General features: G+C 36.3%; 1 protein-coding gene across 22 annotated transcripts in view; it reads left to right on the forward strand.

The window, feature by feature from the left end:
• Window positions 1–21,301, forward strand: part of by (focal adhesion protein tensin) — a 687,936-nt gene that overhangs the window by 571,351 nt on the left and 95,284 nt on the right. For all 22 annotated transcript variants that reach the window (XM_074176604.1, XM_074176595.1, XM_074176594.1 and 19 more), the window contains one exon: window positions 5,564–6,233. In XM_074176604.1, coding sequence (XP_074032705.1) covers window positions 5,564–6,233 — 670 coding nt within the window. The remainder of the gene's footprint in view (window positions 1–5,563; window positions 6,234–21,301) is intronic.

Consider the following 21,301-nt stretch of genomic DNA (forward strand, 5'->3'; position numbering starts at 1 on the left):
TACACAGAACAAAATTCAAAAGCAACACAGTTCTCAATTAATTTATTGCAAACTTATAACTTGGTAATGCATGTGAAATCTCCTACACGTGTGTCTCAATTTACCGAGTCCACCATAGATTATTTCTGTGCTAATTTAGACTCCGAGCTAGTTTCTTGTGATGTTCTTTCTTCTGGATTGTCAGATCACGAAGTAGTTTATTCTAAGGTGTATCTCAATCTTAATGTGAGAAAATCGAAATTTAAATTAGGACGATTATATAGTTCTGCTAATTATAACAAGTTCTCTAACTTGTGTCTAAGCTGTGAATGGAATCATATAAAATTTTCTGAAGACCGTTTCCTTGAATTTTATAATAAATTACTTTATATATTTCATAAAAGCTTTCCGGTTCAAAAAATCAGTTTTAGACACAAAAACAAAAATTGGTTGACAAGAGGTATTAGGGTTTCGGCAAAAAACATGAGGGTATTACATTATTTGAGAAAATTTACATCTGCTCCATTTTCTCTTAATTACTTTCTCCGCTATCGCACCATTTACAGAAAAGTAGTTAAACTAGCAAAAAGCAAATATTATAAAAGTAGAATGGATAAAGCTTCGAATAAATCAAAAGAAACTTGGTGTATCATTAATGAACTTACTGACAAGAGACACAAAAAATTTGTAGACATTCCGTTTTCTCCTACTGAACTTAATGACTTCTATTGCTCTATTGCGGAGGACTTGACGAAAAATATAAAAGCAGCCCGTGACCCCTTAGACTATGTGAATATCGAAGTTACGAATACCTTTATATTATATGATACAAATATTACCGAACTGCATGAAACATTATTTTCCATTAAAAACAAAAACGCCACAGGCTCAGACGAAATCTCTATAAAAATCCTAGAAAATATTCCGATAAGAATACTCGATATATTAGTCAGTCTAATAAATAATTCATTTAGAGAAGGAATCTTTCCAGTTTTTTTGAAGAAGTCGATTGTGTTAGCACTGCCAAAGGGAGAAAACATCAATGGTCCATCAAGTCATCGTCCAATTTCTTTAATCTCTGCATTGGCTAAATTGATAGAAAAACTAATTGAAACAAGACTCCTGTGCTTTCTGGATGGAAACAAAATAATAAGTGATTGCCAGTTTGGTTTCCAAAAGCAAAAAAACACTTCCGATGCCATATTTTCATTTCTTTACAATGTTTATTCCAACATAAATGACAAAGAAATAGTAGCTGCCGTCATCTGTGATATAGCCAAAGCATTTGATTGTGTGAATCATAAAATTCTTTTGCGGAAACTCAGTAGATACGGTATAACTGGAATAAGTCTTAAATGGTTTGAGTCATACTTAGCAGATCGCACCCAGATGGTCAAAACCACTTCATACTCAAATGAAGGTAAAATTACTTGCGGCGTCCCACAAGGTTCGGTACTGGGCCCACTTTTATTTTTAATTTACATTAATGACCTATCGTCTATAAACATCCAAGGAAAATTCACTTTATTTGCTGATGATACTACAATTTTATGGCATGCTCCTAACAACCATACGTTGTATGAAGTTATTGAGAATGACATCACGATAGTGAAGGACTGGTTTGACTCAAATCTCTTGAGCTTGAATTTATCAAAAACAAAAGTAGTGTCCTATCGTTGAAGGATTCCAGCCGTACATCTAAATAATATTCAAATAGATAACGTACCAGCTTCTAAATTCCTTGGCTTGTTCATTGACAATAGTTTAAAATTCAACAATCATGTAGATACTTTGAAATCGAAGCTCTCCTCTGGATGTTATGCCATACGAGTAACTGCATTTGAGCTCGGATCTGCAGAAGCTAGAATGGTTTATCATTCCCTTTTTGAACCACACCTCCGTTATGGTATTTGCTTTTGGGGTGTGTGTTCTACCACATGCCTTCAATCAGTATTACTGATACAAAAACGTGCAATACGATGCATATGCAAAGCCAAGCCTAGGGACTCTTGTCGACCTCTTTTTGCCTCTAACAAAATCCTAACTGTGGTCTCCCTATTTATATACGATACAATCTGCCTTGTCTTCAAAAATAGGGTATTGTTTAACAACTTGGACGCGCCAATGTATCAAACCAGGCAAAGATTCAGCTTTAAATTACCGCTGCCTTCTTCGTCGCTAGTTAAAGATTCCATTATTTACAACGGTCTTAAAATGTTCAATCACCTTCCTCAAGCTATAAGAACCATAAATGACCTTAGAGCTCTTAAGAAAGAGTTGAAAGACTTGTTCTCTGGGAGACCTTATTATAGCTTAGCAGAATTCTATGATGATAATTTTAATTGAGAAGACTAACTGTAATATCTCTACGGTATTCTATTGATTTCATTTAATTCAATTTAGTTTAAATTGATTTATTTACATTTCGTTGACCATGTTCTTATATCCTGAACGTTTGTTATTATTTACATGTCTCTTTTCAGTTCACGTTATAACCTACTTTTACTGATTTTACTTTTGTGATTTCATGTATATGTTATTTATATTTCGCACAAGGCTTTGTCAATAAGAATTTATTCTTCAGACAATAAAGTATATTAAAAAAAAAAAACTCCTGACGACTTTAGAGGCTCCATCCAGTACTATTTTGTCATGTAGACACTCCAAACTCAAAAGTCCACGGCCTCCCTGTGTACGGGGGAAGTACAACCGCCGAAAGGACGATTTGGGATACAATCTCACATGGAGATGCATTATTTTTCGGGTCTTTACGTCGAGTTGGCACAGCTCCTCCCGAGTCCACTTCACTACTCCAAACAAGAAGAGTAAGAAGTTGGAACGGCAAGCATATTCTTTGCAGCAACTTTGTTCTTCCCTGACAGTTTCGATTACCAGATCTGAAGGAGTTTCTGCTGAAACTTGTCGCGGAGAGAGTTTTTCATCGCCGTTACTTTTTGTGAGTGTCTTGTTCCACCCCCAGATAATTATACGTCTTTCCGGCATCCAGATGTTGCAGGATGCTTACATCTGAGAGCTGTACATATTTATCATCATCCCCATCATTGTCATCTTTATTATATCAGCTTTTTCAAAATGGAAGGTCGTATATGAAATATTTCTCCGTACTTGACTGTTGTACAATATCAAAGTAGCTATTCCACCTCAAAATTATCAATAAAACTCATGCATATGAAGATTTTCCATTGGTCTGATTCACTCGCGACTAATTTACCGCGAGTCCTGATATTACCAATAAAATTAATAATTATTCCAGAACCGACAATTGTGTATAAGAATTTTGAAGTTACTTTATGTGACGGTTACATTCAGGTCTAGTTGTAAGACTTGTTACAAATTGAAAATACGAGCAATTATTGTACTTATTCCAAAAGGGAATGTTCACTACAATGCTTTGAAGTTTGGTAAAAAAGGCTTAAGTCAATATTACACCGTTTTGGGGTTTTTGTGGAGCTTAAGTCAAAATTTCATGCTCTCTCGATTGATATAAACGGCTTGAGTCTGGACAGTTTTTGCGCCACACAATTTGCTCTGGTAATAGGGAATTAAGTCAGAAATGTAGAATGATGTTTGATATTATGGGCTTCAGTCAACATGCGTCCATTGTACCAAACAAAGAATGAGAAGCAAGCCTCTGGTCTCACAAAATTTTGTCATATTGAGCCCGTCATATCAACCTAATGTACAAAAAATATCATAGTGCCTCTGTGTTTTTCATACCGTGCTGTGGAGTGAACAATCAAGAAAACCGTTTCAATTTGTGTGCTGTTCAATAAAATGAGTAACCGAGGTAAAAAGCTACTACAATTAGCATTAAATCATGTTGACTGTTTACCAGGTAAGAACGTTAGTAAAAATATTTATGACATAACCTACAAAACTAATATTGTCCTCCCCAATTTCTTCAAGTTCTTCTTCATCACCACGAAGTTTGCCACCTGGTGTTCAGAATTCTCTTCTCAATTCTGACTTCAGTGATATTGACGAAACTTATCTACTTATCTACATTTTCCACAATAGAGATGTCACACACTCAAATCAAACATACGAATTCATCTCGAAAACCTAAAGACCCAATAATAAATGACGTTATTCAACAATCACGCATCAACGAAGAAAATATGGAAGAGCACAAAAATGCTGAGGGAGAAAATGATCATGATGTCGAAGGAAAAAATATGAAAGAACAAAAGATACAGAAGAGATGAGATAGGAATTCCTAATTACAAAACCTCATTGAATTTGGATCATCCATTCATTTCTGTGACCTTTCTATGACGTGGAAGAAACGTGAACTTGAAGCAGATTTCATTGGAACAGAAATATAAAGCCATGGTTCCTATTTCAGCAGAAAAGAAGAACGATTTGGTTGCTTTACTACGTTTGGTTCCGCCAGTTTTTCATGAATTTTATATGAATTTGTCAACCACAGAAAACACTATTGATCAAGACCTTGAAGAAGTTCTGTTAGATGGTTAGTGGAACAGGAATGTCACATTATTTCAATTATTCAATTGTTACACGTAAATTAACATTCCAGTAATAATGAAGTTCGTTGTTTTTGTACACTTTGGCGTTAATGGCCTTACAATAATTGAAGTCTTATGCCCTTTTGAACCTTTTTTTCTCGACCAAATATGCTCAAGGGCTTAAGTCATTCATATTCCAGGTAAGAGGTGTTGCACTAATACAATATTCTTTATTGCATTTTGTTCAACCATTCGAATGCAAGATATTAGTGAAATTTGGTTTTCGTGGTTCGATTTATGACATAACCTTGAATGTTCAATCTCGATTTCTGAACAAATGAGATTTTTGACTTAATCCCTCTTTACCAAACCTCAAAGAATGGTTGCTCAAGATCTGTTCACAAACTACTATTCAAAAATGTTCTGAGCTTTCACAAATGATGCTGGGTCTTAGTTTCATGAATTATAAAAGGACATTTGGCAAAATACACTACCTGAATAGAAAATACATTAGCATTTAATAACATAGTTACAGGTAGAAGGCCCAAACCATATATCTTCAAGAAAAATATTGAAATTTCACAAAAATAAAAATGTTTTTCTCATTTTTCTGAAAACAAGGTTTCAGAAAAATGATGAAAAGAGATATGGCCAAATATTCACCAGCACTTAGACCAAAAATATTGAAATTCTCATAATTTTAGGATTATATAAGCCTAAAGCTGTCGCCTATTTTAATATGTCTGGAAAATGGTACCATTTCATTGAAGGGGCGGCCATATTGCAGGCCCTGAAGCCGTAGAATTTTCCACCTAAGTTCCATTAAAAGCTTATGCAAGAAAATTGCACTTGTGAATTATTTCTGGCGACCCAACAATCTAAATGGGTTGACATAATATTATTACGATCAGTTTATAATACCTGACTCCCATATTTCCCAAATCTTTCACCGCTCATTCATAAAAAATAACTCCACCTCGTGTCAAACTATCCATCCAATCGTCCTCAATTAACTATCCAAACAATTCATCTTCACTCAGTTCCACTTCGTTACTCCACTGGCCTGAATCGAACTAACCGACTCGAATTTTCCGCAGGACACCAACAGAACGCCAACACCAACGCCTCCACGAGCCCCCCACTGACCGCCCAGCCTTCCCCACTCACCCCCGAGGATCAACACCGCGAACTAGACGAGCTCCTCTCGGATATGATGCTCACAGTCCAAAGCATTCCCGATCTGAAACCGCACGAAGGCGCGAATCTCGATGATGTTCGCTACATAGACGAAGAGGAAGAGAAGGCCATCCCATACCACGCGCGTCAAACAAGCCAGCCTTTCAGCTACGGCGTCAAGGCAGACATGATTGCGGAACCCTCCAGAGGGCTCTCAAGCCCTAGCCTAGTGCGGAAGGCCAGTGTTAACAAGAGTTCGGGAGATACACTGAGAAAAGTGCAAACGCAAGTTTATCCTGAATTCACCTCGAAGTCTAGTACAGTGCACAAGTGGAACCCTGCAGATGACGTTTTCAGGCCTAGTACCCTGAATGGCCAACGGAGGGAGTACCGCGAGGAATATTACAGGGAGGACGTGAAAAGGTACGATCCGCTGAAAAGGAGTTTGACGGAGGGGACCATCAGGAGGAGTCCTGACAAGTCTCAGAGGAGTCCAAGTTCAGTAGTGACAAGTCCGTATTCGGATTCCGAGAGTTTGTCTCCTCCAGGGGCGTTCAGGAATTCTACAAAGTCGCCGGAGTTTCACGAGTTGTAAGTTGATTTTTGTATTGATATTCATATATACTTACAGGCCGTTTCTTTTTATCATGTGGTAACGTTGCTATATTCTGAACTATAACAGATACGAAGACGATCAAATGGGAAAAAATGTAACTGTCATCGGGAGCAATACAATGGTCGAAGAAAATTTACGGGGACTCTCGCCCTTCTCGAGTTATACGGGGAAACCAAAAATGCTGTTTATCGTTTTTTTTTAGAGTGGAATTGTTATTTCGAAGTGTACTATGGCGATGTGATAATAGATATTCGTTAAAACATTTCGTGTCAACATGGCCAGCATCAACTTGTTTTCAATACGGACCTGTCCTTTTCATTACAAATATTGATAGAGCAATAAATTCATAATCCAAGAGTATATCACATTTGATATTTTTATAGCGTTTCATTTGAAATAACTACCATCATCAGTGACAACAATTTTAAAATAAGGTCCTGTCGTTATTTCTTCTGTAAATTGTTTCGATTTTTTCAAAATATAATTCAAATAACCCAATAAATTCGACAGGTATGTGCCCTAACACAAAGAAAATTCGTACTTTTTGGTTTTGGAAATTTTTGTATTGCCGTAATCCTTCTTTCAAAGCTTATTTCTCTACAATCAATTATTAGTCTAATCAACAAGTTCAAAAACATGAAAAATAGAGATGAAGGTCCTAAAAATATGAGCAATAGCTCATTCGATTCGAAATCACCTCTAGAAAAATGTTTTTGAGGGATTTTGGTGCAGGCAAAAAAATTGCAATTATTATTGACAAAATAAGATTTAAAAAAATTGTATTCAGTTTTTCGTTATTTAATCAAGAAATATCAATATTTAAGCAATTTTGAAAAAAGCTCGTTAGAGAGGAGGAAATTTCTGATAAAAAAGTTCGACTCCCGAAACTCTATCTCCATTTTTTATAATTTTAATTCGACGTTGAAAATATGGTTCCGCGCGGCTGTTACGGCATGCGCACGCTGCCGCTAAAGAGAGTTTATCAAAAGAAATAATTTGTTATAACATAAAATGTCATTTTAAAAATTTGAAAAAAATCTAGTATCTTCTTAACATTTGAATGAATCGAGTCCCGTAGAAAAAAAGTTTTATCACCATTTTTCAAAAAGTTATTCAATTGTTAACTAACAATTTTTTCCCAATCTCCGTTGGCATAAATAATGGGATAAAAGGTATAAATAATTGGCCTATAAATTTTAAACTTCGTGGAACCCCTTTGATATACAGTGTGACCCATTTTTAATGGAAACACCCCCCCTTAAATTTTAAGTTGTAAATTGATTTTAATAAGTAATTTTTTTTAAATGTTAAATATTAAAGGTCCACCTTGGAATAAAATTTTAAATGTTTATTAAAGTTTCAGGGCATACTACGATATTTTTTCTTAGTCGAAAATCGGGATTTTTTATTAGCCATTTTTTATTGAAAAAATTACTACGCCACTGGATTCAGAATGCCTCTAAATAGGTGTGACCAAAATTTCATGAAAAAATATTCATTATTAACAAAGTTACGACAACTCAAAAATTCGAAAACTCACACAGCTAACAGGATACGCGAAGTTCATCACCTCAATGAAGGGGATTACGCAAGGAGAGTGGTTAAGACGTTGAAATAGGGGAGTTAGAAATATTCGACTATGGACAGACGAATCAAAATTCACCAACAATGGTGAATTTTGATACTAAGGGTTTCAAAAATGATGCCTCCAACGGGATGAAAAACAACATTTTTAAAGCCACTTTTTATCCACTTGCGAGAAGAATAATGTATCAGTTAGGTCGGTAATAACAAAAAAACGTTGGCGTTGGTCGGTAGCCGATCGGTTCGACGTGGATGCTTTGTTCACTCATTCAAATCGACCGCCGTGTTGGTCCGTGGTTCAAGCCGTAGGCTGACTTTTAGATTCGATAACCTGTTGCGGAGTTATTGATTTCTAATTTTGGAGTAGAAATGTTGTAACATAATAAAAATACTATTTTATTTACATGAAGACAACCTAACAACCAGCAGAGCTGTTTTTATAGCTTTCATGAAAGTTGGTGTCCTTGTATTGCCTTTCTTGGTACATATCTTTAATAATTTAATACTGTCATCTCTCCTTGAAAAATTTCAATCACTAACCTCATTCCAAAAAACGAATATCCCTCACATTACTCTGACCTTAGGCCCATAGAAATTTTGACAGACTTTAAACTGTTCAAGAAAATGTTAGCCTGCCAACTATCTCAACATCTTGATGAAAATAAAATCTAACCCTCTATTCATCTATTACACGACGGCTCTTCCACAAGTAACAGATGATATTATTGGATCACTTGATAGAAATGAGTGTACAGTATTGTTGTAATAGGGGAGCCCAAGCGGGAATTACGGGATTTACTAAAGCGCGGCAGATTAATATACAGGGGGATACCTTGTACCCGGTTAAGTATCTCCACCAAATATGAGCCACATATATAAGGCCGCTCGTGAAGGATGAAGGATCAGATTAGTAAAAAAATTGATCATCAGAAATTCTCGAGTGCGTCAGATTAAGGTAAGGTGGGTTAATTACCTGCTAAAAAGTGTATATTCCAGTAATCTGACAATTTGATAGTGACGCAAAGAAACGTGAGGGCAGCAAAGTTGTAAAAAAACCGAAATGACGTTGTTTCGACATTGTTGAGCGTAGCTATTTTTTTTTTTTATTTTGATGGAAATAATTCAAGGGTAACGAAAAATATATAATCTGATGATTTCCGCAAGCCGAAATAACAAAAATTCGTCGATGAAGTTTAACGCGTGCAGTTGTGTGATACCAATATTTACCTCTCCGAGTTTCTATTCCTCTATTCTCTTTTCACTTTTTCTCTATCTATTACTCTCTCACTCTGTTCCCACTCTGAATTCTGTTGCCATGACGCCATCACAGCTGATGAAGATTTAGATCAGCAGCATTCCGATTACTACAAACGGCTGCAGGATGTACCATTGCTTAGAAGAAATGCAATGTAGTTCATGCACGATGGTGCATCAGCGCACTATAAAATATTGGCTCGAGATGGACCTCAGTTATGGCCTGCTCGATCACCGGACCTAAACCTCCTGTTTGATTGAAGGTGGTTGAAAATGTTTCGTGCTCTATTTTATCAGTTCGGATTTTCATTGTCTAATATAATATAAATTGATTTGAAATCCCTGAAAGAATCTGTCAAATATTAAAAAGTCAACCAAAAAATAACAATTTTATTAATCAGAAAAAACTGAAATCATAAAGAAATAATATACAAGGAACAAGAAAAAAATAAAAATTTAAGTATTAAATACAAGCTGAAAATTGAGAAATTGAAAAATATTATTAACAAAACATGAAAAATAATAAATAGATCATTCGAGTGCCCTCTCCGCTTCATTGGTTTTAACGGGACATGACCGTTTGGCGGGAGTTGGTCGTTTTCCGCTTGATTAGAGGTTTCCATATGCTACGTATCTCTACGCTAGCTTGGCTAAATGCGTTGTTGGACAACATATACGAGGCTTCTTTGAATTTTCTTCTAAACCAGTGTTCTTCTTTGTGGATGATTTCAGCTTGAGCCCACTTGATACTATGTTGACGAGTCCAAACATTCTTTGCTATTCCGGATTTGCTGGTTTCTCCCTGCTGTGTGTGTTTCTTGTGCTCAGCAATGCGAACTCTCAATGGCCTCTCAGTTTCACCGATGTATGATCCTCTGCACTCACAGGTTATCCGGTAAATGCAATTCTTGGAATCGCAATCCGCGTTTGGTAGCCTGGTTTTCGTGAGGCTGCTACGGATAGTGTTCCCAGATCTGATGCAAGTCCTGCTATTATAGTTGGACCCAATCCTTCTTATCATTTCCGATAAACCTCTGATATAGGAAAGTAAAAGTACTGGTTGTGGTGGCTTCTCTTCCTTGTAGAGTTCTTGCCGTCTTCTAGCTGAAGCCTGTTCTACCATCACTCTTGAGTAACCATTCCGTTGAAGGTCATTTTTGATGATGCCTAGTTCCTTTTCGAGACCTTCCTTTGTATTACAGTGCCCTAAAGCACGGTTTAGTAGTCTTGATGATTCCTCTTTCAGTCGATTGATGGTGGTTGGATTTCTGATTCAGATACTGTCCTGTGTGAGTGGGTTTTCGATACACAGATGTTTCCCATTTCGTGTCGATCCTCTTCACCAATACGTCTAAGAAAGGCAATTAAAAAAAAAATCAGTTCAAAATCTGTTTTTCCGTTAATCAGCTGTCGCCCTCATACGAACGACAACTCTCAGAAGTTGAGAAACTTGTGCGAGCTAAAGACTAACGAGGTCTTACCGTTTAACGTGTGATTCCTAACACGGTTGCAGAATCATCCCAGCTTCAACCAGATAAATTCTCTCGAGAAAAATATCTGGTCGAGGCAGGAATCGAACCCACGGTCTTTCGATCGTGAGTCGGGCGTACTACCACCGCGGCCAATTCCACAACAAATTCGTTGTGGACTTCCTTTTCCATTGTGAAAGTGATGGAAGAACTTACGTTGGTGATGTGCTTCAGGAAAGTGTCTAGTTCTGCCTTCCCATGGTTCCATATTATGAAGGTGTCGTCTACCTATCTCAACCAAACTCGGGCTTCTTGTGGGCTTCTTGAATGGCCAGAGTTTCAAACCACTCCATATATATATATATTGGCTATAACCGGTGAAAGTGGCGATCCCATTGGCAGTCCCTCATCTTGCGTAAAGAATTCGTCCTTTAGTTGGAAGTAGCAGTTTCGTACACAACATCCTAGTAATTCCATGATTACTTGTATCGATAAATTTATTCTTTCAGGTCCGCATCTTCGGATAGCTTCTTCTGTATGATTTGAAGCGCTTCTTCGACAGGAACGTTGGTGTAGAAGCTTTCCACGTCGAAACTGATCAGTTAATTCCGCTTTTTGACTTCAGTTCCCCCTAGCAGTTCAACAAAATGCCTTGAATTGTTCAGAAAAGATGATTTTTAGCTTGCAGTGGTTTAATCATTGGTAGTAAAAATCTGGACAAGGTCCAAGTGGCTGAATCACTAGAAATAATGATTGGTCTGAGCGGAACATCCTTTTTATGGATTTTGGGTAGTCCAGACAAGTGAGGGGGCTTACTGTGGTGCAGTGTTAACGATGATCTCTCTTTTTCCGATGATGAGCGATGATCTCTTCTTTTCAAAGTCTGGTACAACTTTCTTTTAATTGATGCAGTAGTGTCTCTTGAGATTCTCGTGTATTTTCCTTTCTGAAGTACTTCTTTGATCTTCTGTTCGTAGACATCAGTAGTAGCCCTTTCAGAGCTCTTCGTTTTTCATTGCTGATGTTAGAAGTTGGAACTGGTTCTCGATCTAGTTGTTCTCTGATTTTCGATCTGAATTCTTCTGCCTCGATCTGATCAATAAGGGAACTGGTGGATTCCACTGCAGTTATTATTTCCAAAGTGGGCACAGATATTGGTGCAATAGCGTTCAAATCTTTCCTCAACAAGGATTCCTCTATGTCCGTGAGCGGGCGGGAACTCATGTTGATGACGTTGGCGGCTTCATAGTTGTCCTGTTTTCGTTCTACATTTGGGCATTGTTTCCGCACCAATTTTTCCCACTTCCTGTTGTGGGTATTCTCTATGTCTTGTTGGATCTTCAAACACGTGCTTTCAATCTTGGCAAAGATTGGTCCATGATCCTCTTCTAAGGTCTCTCTCCTCAATTCTTCAAATCATTCTGTGGCATCCTGCATCAAAGTTGACCAGAAAAGAATCATCCGCCTGATTGGAGATGCGAACATCACTTGTAACCTTGATAGTCTGGAACATTGAAGGTTGAACGTTGTGGTGGGAATTGTAGGTGACTTCCTAATTGGACCGGTATTTCTACCAGGAAGACCTACCGGGGAAGTATACTGCAACTTTTTGGAATAAACGCTACCTCAGTTTCTGGAGAATATAACACTGGTTACAAGAAATGCAATGTGGTTTATGCAAGATGGTGTACCAGCGCATTTTAGCATATTGCTCTAGAGTTTTCAACAGTGCTATACGGAGATCGCTGGATTGGTCGAGGTGGACCTCACTTATGGCCTGCTCGATCACTGGTCTTACACCTTCTGGATTATTTCCTACGCGGACACCTGGAGTCATTAGTTTGTACTACTCTAGTGGAAGATGTGGAAAATTTGAGACATCGGAAAATTGCTGTCAGAAGACACGCTCGAAGAAGCCATTGTATGGCGAAACACGTGTTGCGTTTTTGTAAAATCGTTTAGTGAAAATCGCTCAATGAATCTCACGCAATCAGAAACGATCCCGGTGTTTTTGAAGTAGTTCGGGAGTCGATAAGGAACAAATTGGATTCTTGCATATTATTTTTTACTCCGTACCTTCATCAGAAAATGCTTTATATTCGACTAGGTTATGTGCTTTATGTATGAAATGTATATTTTCAGATTTATTTTTAGCATCAATATCTGTCGAGTTTGAATATCAGCAAACATATAAGTAAAATAAACTTGATATCCACTTGGGATGAGCATGAATCTGTTACTAATGAAATTGTCGAATATCAAAAATAGATTTCAGATCTCAAGGCAAAATTATCGCTTGAAAGATATCAATTGTTTATTTAACTTCGCATGCATTATCAACCGTCGAAAACCTGGCAATTTGCCGTATGACTCGTACAAGTAAAAATAATTTTGAAGTAAAATCTCGACGATTGATATATTTTGAAAACACGACTCATTATTTATTCGCATAAACAAATCCGTATTACGTTAGATATTTTATTTTTCGTTATTGGAAACATCCTTCAACTAGTCTTAATATTCACGAAAAAGTTGACCAAATACAAATAGAAAGTTTGTTACACATTTGCATGACCAAAACACTCCATGCGATTGTCATATGAATTATAATGTTATTCAGTAGGAAATTCGCAATACTGTTTGAGAGAAGAGATTGAAAAGCACTGGTCACAGTGATAGATAATGTGTTTCAAGAGATGGGTTTTTTTTAAATCCCCTCCTCTTCAAGGATCTTTTCATTGATTTTTTCAATCATTTGTAGTTTATTAAATATTCGCAAAAACATAAATACTTTTTTCCATGTCTCAATTTGCTTATAACTTCTGCAATTTTTCATGTGTTCAAAAATGGTTTCAGTATTTTATAGATAGCAGTTTTATAGCTATTATTCCGGATTGAATGAGCCATCGCATGTACTTTTCACAACACAACAAAAAAATATTTTTTGAATGTTTCCTACACTAAATTAGTCAATTTCTACTAATTTTGGGGTGATAAAAACGAAAATAACAATGAAAAATTTTTATTAGCTCTGGTTTTTGAGATACACAGTACTTAATCTTAAAGAGTAGTTATACGTGAAAAGTGAAAGTACATAAAACAATATTGTTATGTTTCTTTTAGAATATTTCAAGTACAAAATTAATGAAAAAAACATTATTCCTTAGTATTTTGACAAATAACAGAAATTTGTACCACCAAATTTCAATTAAGTCCATCCGATTCATTGTAAGATCGCTGTCGTTTAGCTTGTCTTTTATAAAACACTTCTGGAGCATCCCTACACACAGACCAGCAGTAGTCTGCAAGCATTGCTTCATTTCAACGGCCCTGATATCTCTGTTCCATTAAGGCAATGTCTGGATGGAATCTTTCTCCATGTTCGTCACTCACAGCTTCACAGTTTTGTGGGAAGAAATTAAGATGAGAGTGAAGAAAATGAATTTTTAAGGACATGTTGCATCCAAGTTGGTGGTAAGCTTGAAGAAGCTCTTTAACCAATGCTGTGAAGTTATCATCTCTTTTGTTACCTGAAAACCCATGTACAATCCCCTTAAAGGCTTCCCAGGCTCTTTTTTCATTTCCTGTTGAAATCATGTCAAAAGCAGGATCATTTACGATTTCACGGATTTGAGGCCCAATAAAGATGCCTACCTTGACTTTAGCATCACTCAACCTGGGAAACTTTGCTCTCAAGTACTTAAAAGCTTGTCCTTCCTGGTCCATAGCCTTCACAAAGTTTTTCATTAGTCCCAACTTAATATGTAATGGGGGAAGGAGAACATCCTTAGGATCTACAAGAGGCTCGTAAACTACATTTTTCTCATTAGGGTTTAGGTCTCGTGTAGGCCAGTTCATTTTTTTATAGTGAGATTTTCTATCCCGACTGTCCCACAGACACAAAAAACAACAGTACTTGGTGAACCCTAATTGCATTCCTAGGAGTATAGCAATGACTTTCAGATCACCACAGATGTGCCACTTGTGTTGTTCATATTTGATTGATTGGAGAAGTGTTTTCATATTTATATACGTTTCCTTCATGTGAACTGCATGACCTATAGGAATAGAGGGTAGCTGATTTCCATTATGCAGAAGTACAGCTTTTAAGCTTAGTTTTGAAGAGTCTATAAACAGTCTCCATTCAGATGGAGTGTGATCCAAATTCAAGCAGTCCATCAAACCATTAACACCAGAACAAACTACGAGGTTTTCTTTTTTCTCAAAAAAAGGAAGCAAATCTTTTTGACGCTGTCTGTACTGAGATATTTTCACATCATGTTTTAGAAGATTCCACTGTTGTAGTCTTGACCCTAACAGCTCAGCCTTTTCCTTAGACAAGCGAAGATCTCTTATAAGGTCACTCAACTCTGCTTGACTAATTCTGTGCGGATCACTAGACCTATCGCTTACCTCAAAATCAGGGTCATAGTATGTAGAAGGATGGGTTGCTCCTTCTAAACAGTCTTCATCACCTTCCTCTAAAATTTCATAGTTTTGGGGTGGAGAAGGGACTGGCATATTGTCTGAGTGTGGTACAGGCCGAAGAGCAGATGGGAGATTAGGGTATTTAACCGTTCCTCTTTTCTTCATAAATAAACCTTGCTTAATGGGAGGAGTTAAGCAGAAATAACAGTCGTCTGTATGATTGGTAGGCTCACGCCAAACCATAGGTACTGCAAAAGCCATTGCCCGGTTTTTATTTTTCAGCCACTCTCGCAATATGACGAAACAAGAATAACAACATATATGAGGAGCCCATGATTTATCTTGGTCCCCAACTTTCACACCAAAATAATGTTCATAGGCTGTCTTAACGATAGCTGTCATTTTACGTTTCTGAGCCTTAAATGTTATTTCACCACATATATAGCAAAAGCTATCGACAGAATTCACACACTTTCGAGGCATTTCAGATCAGCACTTAAATTAATTTAAAAATCAACTTCACACGATAATTTCAATAGCAACCACGTGCGTACAATTGACAAACTCACATAGGTTATGTTTACTACTTAAGAACAGCTGATGAGAGGGGTGTTATGTAAACAAACATGTGTACCAACTGTTGGTGATGAAATATTTCATTTGTTGAAAACTCAATATACATATATATATAATATAATGATACTATATCTTGAAAACAAGAGCTAATATATAATTTTTATGGTTACTTTCGGTTTTAACACGTGGAAATACATTAAAATCATCTAATTTCAACCCCGAAACAAAAACTTTGTTGTGTTGTGATCTCTGTTTTTCACCATTTTCAACTCGTGCACTAGACTAGTTGATCATTTCCTATATTCGTTTCTTCTACCATATCAGTTGTTTTTATCCTCTCTGCACGTTAAAAAAAATGTCTTCACCAACTTTCTTTTCGATATATGGCAATGATCCAACTTTCCAACTTTCAATAAAATGTATACTGAATAAAGTATCCCAGCAAAACAAGACAATGTTCATTGATTATTCTATCGCCAGCTAATATGGAATGATCAAGGATGCGTTTTCTCTTCTTTGTTCAGGTTATACTCTGTGAATGACTACCTACGTGTGTTTATATTCTTTTCTTTGGCAGAAATGGATATTTTAATGAGAGAAAAATTAATATTTTCATTTTCATGAAGGAATATCAATGAATACTTCATATCTAGATGAAACCCAAGGACCGTTATATAACATAGGATAGCTGGATGACTACAGATTTTCGCCAGTCGAGTAGCGCTCGGTGACGTCACCGCGGACCGATCTCAAAGCGTTCTCCATTACACATACGGAGCGAATATTACATTTTATATTTTTTGTTTTACTTTTGGGACATTTTTCGTTCATTTAATCAATACAAATTGAGAAATTGATGTAGTAAAGTTTTTAAAAGAAAGTACAAACTTTATTCACGAAAATAGAACAAAAACTACATTAGGAAAGAACAATTAAATAAAATTCTTAATGGGTGCTTACTTTAACATACGTTCTTTGTTATTGAAAAATAAATTGTAATAAAGAAGTTAACTACATTTACATACCTATTACTATGTAATGATTATTTTTAAACATTAAAAATATAAATAATAATTTTAAGAATAGTTTTGTATTTATCAGAAATTATTTTTGAAAAATTATTACAATATGTTAAAACAACGATAAAAATAAAATGAATACAACAATAAAAATTAATTGGCGCTCCGGGGCGACTTCATTGATTCCAGTGGCGCATTTGCTTTTTCAGCTAACAGGAAAACCCGAAAAAACCTGCAGCACCACATCATCTGAAGATCTTGATCTAACAATGTCCTCTCTCTCATAAAACAAAATGTAGGGTGTCTCCAGAGGCTCCAATAAATTCAATGCATCACCAGAACACTTCGTGACACGACTATCGTCAAACTTAAACCAGGCCGTTTCTTCTTTGACCAAGGCGTAATAATGACCACATTCAACGCCAAAACCACAGTGAACAATGACTGCATGAATATTATAACAGTGGTCTGCTAGGTTGAAATGTTCATCTATTTCGAACCTTCCAAAGAGTTTTTTGCTTCCGTTAGAGGTTGAGTCTTGTTTGAAAATCATCAGTGGTGCCTCAGCTATACTTGTTTCCTTATAACAGTCAGTTAATTTGGCGCATGTTTGACAATATAGTCGATCATCGCCTGTTAAAAATTCCATTTTCAGATGATTTAACAATAAGCTTTGCACGGACTGGTAATTAGTCGTATTAGGAAAAGCTAGATGAAGTTCCAGAAATTCACATAATTTTTCAGTACTTCTTGAACATTTACCACAAAGTAAACAAGTGAGGATTTTTCCAGCAAAAGATTTACAAACACAAGACGAGATGGGTTGTACGGAATCATTCAGTCCAGAGCGGCTGGGAGTACTGATTTTGCTATTGAATTCGGAACAATCCTCTTGTTGTCCTAACGAGTATTTAGTGGACTTCAAAGACTCCAGGAAATCGGTTGGAGGGAAAGATGATACCTTCTTACAAAACTGCAGCTGCATGAACAGTTGTTTGAGTTTGATGAATAAGCAGGAAACATTCCCGTTCTCGTTCATTATTAAAACTTCGTTCTTGAAATTCTTCGTCATGAACAACACTTGTAAAATGCTATTCATGTAACAAGTGTTTCCTAAATTATCCAATCCAATTTTCTTCTCTAGATTTTTAGGACAACTCTCTACTGATTCGTAAGGAAGAACACGTTTCACAGAATCTCCATAAGAACCATTTCTCAAGCTGCGATCGATCCTTCCAAGTGAAAAAGGGTTTCGTAAAGGGATCGATTCGGCTCTTGCTTCAAGAAGCGCTTCCACTGAAATGGTACCAATTCTACGAGGAATGCAACTCATTTTTTGGGGCCAAGAATGACCTGAGTCCACTGACCGCACTGAAAAAGAAAAAGGTGGATCAATCACTTGTGAATTAACCTTGATAGGAGACTGATAAATATCCACATATTTTGGCTTGTTTCGAAGAGGTTTCAGTTCCGTACTGAAATTAGGGCAATGCATGATCTCATCAAAATTATGTGAAGGAGGAATAGTTCCAAGTACTGAAGCAGCATTGCCACGTTGAACAGCAATACTAATTCTTTCTATCAAAAAAGGGGTAGAACGGTGATCTTTCGTTGCTTGGCCTATTCTCCTTCCTAGTTCATGAACGAATAACAGAGACTCCCTGCCATAAACACCAAAAGTTTCAACCGCTACTGGATGAAACAGATAGTTGTTTTCAAGAGTTTGGTATTTTTTCCTTTTCAATTTCTCGCCAGACAATGCTGCAGTTCCAGCAGACTTGCAACTTTCGGCTAGATGGGAAGCCGCGACCATGTCAACGCAAGTAAAGTCCCATACCACAGGTTTAAGAATTATTACATAATAGTTTTTTTCATTTTTTTAGCTAATTTCCGTTTCATGTCAGAATTTGGGGTACTGCAAATCTTGCGTTTACCTGCCCTTTTCAACTGACAGTCTAAAAACTGTTTTGTGTTTAAATAATTTATACGAATAACAGTCCTCAGTTTACAGAAGAGTTTGATTATATCAAAAGGTAAACTTTTTCTTTTTTTAATTTTTAAAGATAATTTTTTGACAACCATTGGCTCTCTCCTTAGTTTGTTGTCGCCATGGTAAATTTCAAAGTGCTTGTTCCACTGTTTAATTTTATTTAAAAATTCACTTGAGGGTTTAATAAGACCCCCAAATGAAAGCTGCTGTACCCATGATGGTATATTGGGAGAAAAATCAGATTTAATCTTATAAGTAAAATCACCTAGTTGTGGATGAGTCGTTTTAAATTTCTTTGCTATAAAACCAGCAATATACTCATAAGCATCATCTGTAGTTTCTGGTGATTTTGTATCGGAAGTTCCTGAAATGTCAGATGTTGAAAACGAACTTCCACTGCTACTACTTTGAGTTACTGTGCCATTAGAGGTGCTATTACATGCGTCTTCTTGAGGTAACTCGACAAAAACCTTAGCTTGTTCCAAAACTCTAGCGACCATATACTCCTCAGGAACCGTTTCTTGTGTGTTTACCTTGAAAACAAAAGTTAACATGCATATTGAAGCAATAAAAAATAAAATGTTTTTTATTACCCGAGCCTCTAAAATACCAGGATTTTTTCCTAAGATAATCATCCTTATTCTTTTCATGGCTTCTAATGGTAACGGGTGTTCATTTGGGCCTCGGCACCGTAGTTGGGAAAAAAAATTTTCAAGGCAATCCTGATTGAGTTTGTGAGTACAGATGTAATGTACATCTTTACATTCGGCTGTGATATCCCGGTACAGTAACTTTAAAGATTCAATGGACATTATCATCCCTTTCTGAAATGTTTGTAAACATTGTTTTCCTTCGGCTCTCATGTCAAGTAGCATAGTTTTAACTTTATCTAAATGGTGTTCTTGTTCATTTAAATAAATTCCATAAGGAGCTTTCAAACGATTGGGATCAGGTGGTGTTTTTACATGACTGTTGAAAATATCAAACCAAGAATTAACATCGTTTATAAACATGCCAAGGTCTTCAGCAAGTTTTTTGTCGGGGCCAGGTTTGTATCGTAACAGAGCCTGTGCTGTATTGCGGGACAATAATTCGGCTGCTAGTCTTACGTTTTGTCGTTTACTTTTTTCAACAGTAATATGTTTTTGCGAAATTTTGTAACAGGAATTTACCTCTGTATCAGTTAACTCTATTAAATTTTCCAACGGTTGTTTACATATTTTAATATTTCCGTCACTGTCTAGAACAAATCCTCTGTCCAAAAGCCAATTACGGATGAGTTTAAGCAAATGTGGAGCATCCGCAAAAACATATATATTTTTTTCCGTCTGTGGATGGTTGATATAGGTCTTATTTATATCAACAGATAAATTTTTCCACAAGACTGCTTCCACAGTCGCTGACAATTGCCACACACTGGTATGATATTTTATGCAATTGTGTAATAATGTTCATTAATATATCCTTCGTCATATTTTGGTCGAAGCCTATATAAATAGGCTGCTTCCAAGTGGAAAAAAGGCTCCGAACCATACACACTTGCATTAAATTGTAGTTGCCTAGGACTTGATCTTCGCCAACATCATATTCTAAAGTAGATTTAACCTTTACTCCGTCGAAGGAAATTACTACATATTGTTCCATGATCGACATATTTTCTCCAGCTACTTTCAAAAAAGTTAGCACATCTTTCAATAAGCCTGGCTTTATAGTAATTTTTGATGCCCAACTCCTTAAAGTGGACAATGCTGGTAAAGGAAAATTTAGTTTAGTTCGCAAAAATACATAACATTTTCTGCTAAGATAACGAAGAGTAAAAGCAACAGCAATCTCTTCTGTAGTCCAATTCACGCGTTTCTTTTTGTTTAGAAGAATGGCAATTTGATTATCTGTCAAAAGTTTTTTCAATACATTTAGGGCCTCTTCTTTCTGAGGAGATTTTTTTTTCTTACTTTTCATTTTATAATAAACAAGCTGTTTTCTTTGTAAATTCAATCTTCGCTTCATACTTTCCATACTTTCGCGGAGCTTTTCATACTGAATGGATATATTATTCTCTGATGCAATTAAAGCGTTGCTGATGATGTGAGATGAACCTGCTAATGAGGATGGTTCACTTGAAATGGTAAGGTTCAAGTCGACTGAAGTAGCTTCTTCTATTTTAGACATTGTTGACGTGGTACCTTTCTACTAGTAAAACCGAAAACTTAATGAGAATATTCTAACTGAACAATGATATTCATTATTCTACTGACATTTTTGTCGTTTTTATAAACAAAAAATAACTTAACAAACCTTAACGGGTTGTTGGAATTGCCATATGGCAGATAAAAAGGAATTTTTCTAGAAATATAGATATTAATGTGTTTGTCTTCAGGAAATTATTAAATGTTCCGCCATTTTGTAGTAGGTGAAGATATTGACTTCATATTCTAGGGTTGTGAAGTATTAGTCAGGAGCTTCAAAATGATGTGTAATAAGATCCCCCTTTCCATTAAATTTTTTTTTTCACAACCGAAAACTTCGTCTGGTAATTCATCCTCAATCGACGAAGAATGTTTCCATCATATCAATGTGTATAACGTTCGGTATTTTCAGTAACAATTACAGTGATGGGAAAACTCATAGAGCAGGTGTTCAAATGACGTTTGATCTCAGCTTTTCAGTAAATCTTCAAGGATGCTTGAACTGCGTATGTCATTGTTTATTGCATTTTTTCATGC

The sequence above is a fragment of the Leptinotarsa decemlineata genome, unplaced genomic scaffold, assembly GCF_025532065.1.
Source record: "Leptinotarsa decemlineata unplaced genomic scaffold, Ldec_3_MD MMD2_tig00001973_RagTag_RagTag, whole genome shotgun sequence".
NCBI classification, from domain to species: domain Eukaryota; kingdom Metazoa; phylum Arthropoda; class Insecta; order Coleoptera; family Chrysomelidae; genus Leptinotarsa; species Leptinotarsa decemlineata.